At 36.9% G+C, this 2,242-nt stretch overlaps 1 protein-coding gene across 1 annotated transcript; it reads right to left on the reverse strand.

The window, feature by feature from the left end:
• Positions 1 to 359: 359 nt before the first annotated feature.
• On the reverse strand, positions 360 to 1,277 carry LOC122441269 (olfactory receptor 4A47-like). The gene has a single exon (XM_043467674.1). It carries the CDS (start codon positions 1,275 to 1,277, stop codon positions 360 to 362), a length of 918 nt encoding a protein of 305 aa, XP_043323609.1.
• Positions 1,278 to 2,242: the final 965 nt, after the last annotated feature.

Consider the following 2,242-nt stretch of genomic DNA (forward strand, 5'->3'; position numbering starts at 1 on the left):
GTCTTTTAGCCACTGCTATTTCGGACTCCTTTTTCCTATTCTAACTACCTAACAATCATACAGAACATAAATGTATAGTTTTAATAAAGTTATTTTATACCCAAAGCTGTACATATTTTCCAAGGAAATTGTGTAAATCTTAAAAACCTATTTCAAGCAAAATATAGACTTTGAAATAAGAAGTCATTAAAATGTTAAAATTATATTTTGATCATGGGAAATATTCAGGTAATAAATCTTTTTATCATGACTAAGTTAATAATACTGAGGAGATATTGACTGCAGTTAAATAACCACACAAGGCTTTCCTGGGAAGAGCAATTCTTCACTGCAAATTGGTCATTCATTTCCCTGTTGTCTCATGTTCTTTTTCTGATCCAGAGCTTTCCCATGGCATTTTGAATCTCACTGTTTCTCAGAGTATAGATTAGAGGGTTCACCATAGGGGTGATAATGGTATAAAACACAGCCAAGGATTTATCAATGGGTAAGATGGAAGGAGGTCTCACATACAGAAATATACAGGGCACAAAGAAGAGGAGCACCACAGTGATGTGGGAGCTGCAGGTGGACAAGGCTTTGCGCCTGCCTTCCTGACTAATATTCTTCAGGGAGTGCAGAATGACCCCATAGGAGATGAGTAAGAGGGTGAAGAGGACCACACAGATTATGCCATCATTGGCGACCACTATGACGGCAATAATGTGGGTGTCAGTGCAGGCCAGTTTTAACAAAGGGTACATGTCACACATGAAGTGGTCAATAACATTGGGGCCACAGAAGGGAAGGCTGTAGACAAAGTGAATGTTAACTATAGCGTGTAACAGTCCACCAACCCAAGCCAACAGCAGCAGCAGGACACACACTCGCTGACTCATGATTGTCACATAATGCAAGGGTTTGCAGATGGCCACGTATCGGTCATAGGCCATGACCACCAGGAGTAAATTCTCAGCACCGCCAAAAAAATGCTCTGTAAAGAGCTGAATCATGCAAGCTTGGAATGAAATGGTTTTCTTCTCATAGAGTAAATCTATAAATGTGTTTGGGTTAACTGTAGTAGCATAAACAGCATCCATAAATGATAAGTAGCCAAGAAGGATATACATAGGGGCACCCAGGGTTGGGCTGAACACCACAGTCAGGACAATGAGTAGGTTGCCCACCATGGTCACAGTGTAAATGAGCAAGAACAATACAAATAATATTTTCTGACCCTGGTTGCTCTGAGTGAGCCCCAAGAGGACAAACTCAGTCACATTATTCCTTTTTTCCATAGTGTTCTGTGTGTTTTATTTCAGAGCTTATGACACAATTATCTATAAAAATAATTGTTACTTATGACTTCCTGAAGTCTTGTGATAATTCTTTTATTCATTCAAAAATATGTCTTGTGATTTATTATTTTCTGGTACTTTCAGATATTGTAATACAATGTTGTGAGTTCCCTGGTTGTCCAGTGGTTAGGATGTGGTGCTTTCACTGCAGTGGCCCGGGATTCAATCCCTGGTTGGAGAACTAAGATCCTACAAGTCACATGGGGCAGCCAAAAAAGAAAAGAAAATACAAGGCTGATTAAAACATATTGCCCGATCACAACAATCTTATAGACCAAGGCAAGTGACAAAAGACCATATGTGAGAAAACTACATGGTATTAAATAAATGAGGTAGCACAACTAGCTTACCAACTGGAAGCTAATTAAATTGTACATATAGCTAGTACCTTACACAAAAATAAACATTTAGTAAAGGCCTAAAATAAAGTAAAGCAAGATTTACATCATATTTACTTTCCAGTTAATGAAGGAGGTGAGTTTCTACATTCTAGGGTTCAATAATTCTTCTTAACCAATCATTTAAACCCCAAATAGATATATCTGATGATTTCAAAAATGTTTATAAAGATTTAGGAAATAATACCACAATGCCAATGGACAAAATTAATTTGAAAAAGGCTTGACTTCAGAGGATATACACCAAGCAAATATCTAAGATAAGCAAAGCTCTCTAAGAAATTAACTAGCAAATGATTAAAATTTAAAATAAATAAAAATATAACCAATCTATTAAAGGAAGAATATCCCTAAATGGCCAATAAACATGATAGGATGCTGAAGCTCACCTATGAATGGAAAAGTAGGACTCAAAGTAATAGCTTGCTTACTACAGCATTCCTTGGGTTCTTGAAAGCCACTCAATGAAGGTCTACAAATGTTACTTAACCTTTTAATATTTTAGTG

Source organism: Cervus canadensis, chromosome 5 (genome assembly GCF_019320065.1).
Source record: "Cervus canadensis isolate Bull #8, Minnesota chromosome 5, ASM1932006v1, whole genome shotgun sequence".
NCBI classification, from domain to species: Eukaryota; Metazoa; Chordata; class Mammalia; order Artiodactyla; family Cervidae; genus Cervus; species Cervus canadensis.

What these genes read in the sequence shown, in the direction of transcription:
- LOC122441269 (XM_043467674.1), bottom strand. Translation starts at nt 1,277, where the DNA reads ATGGAAAAAAGGAATAATGTGACTGAGTTTGTCCTCTTGGGGCTCACT.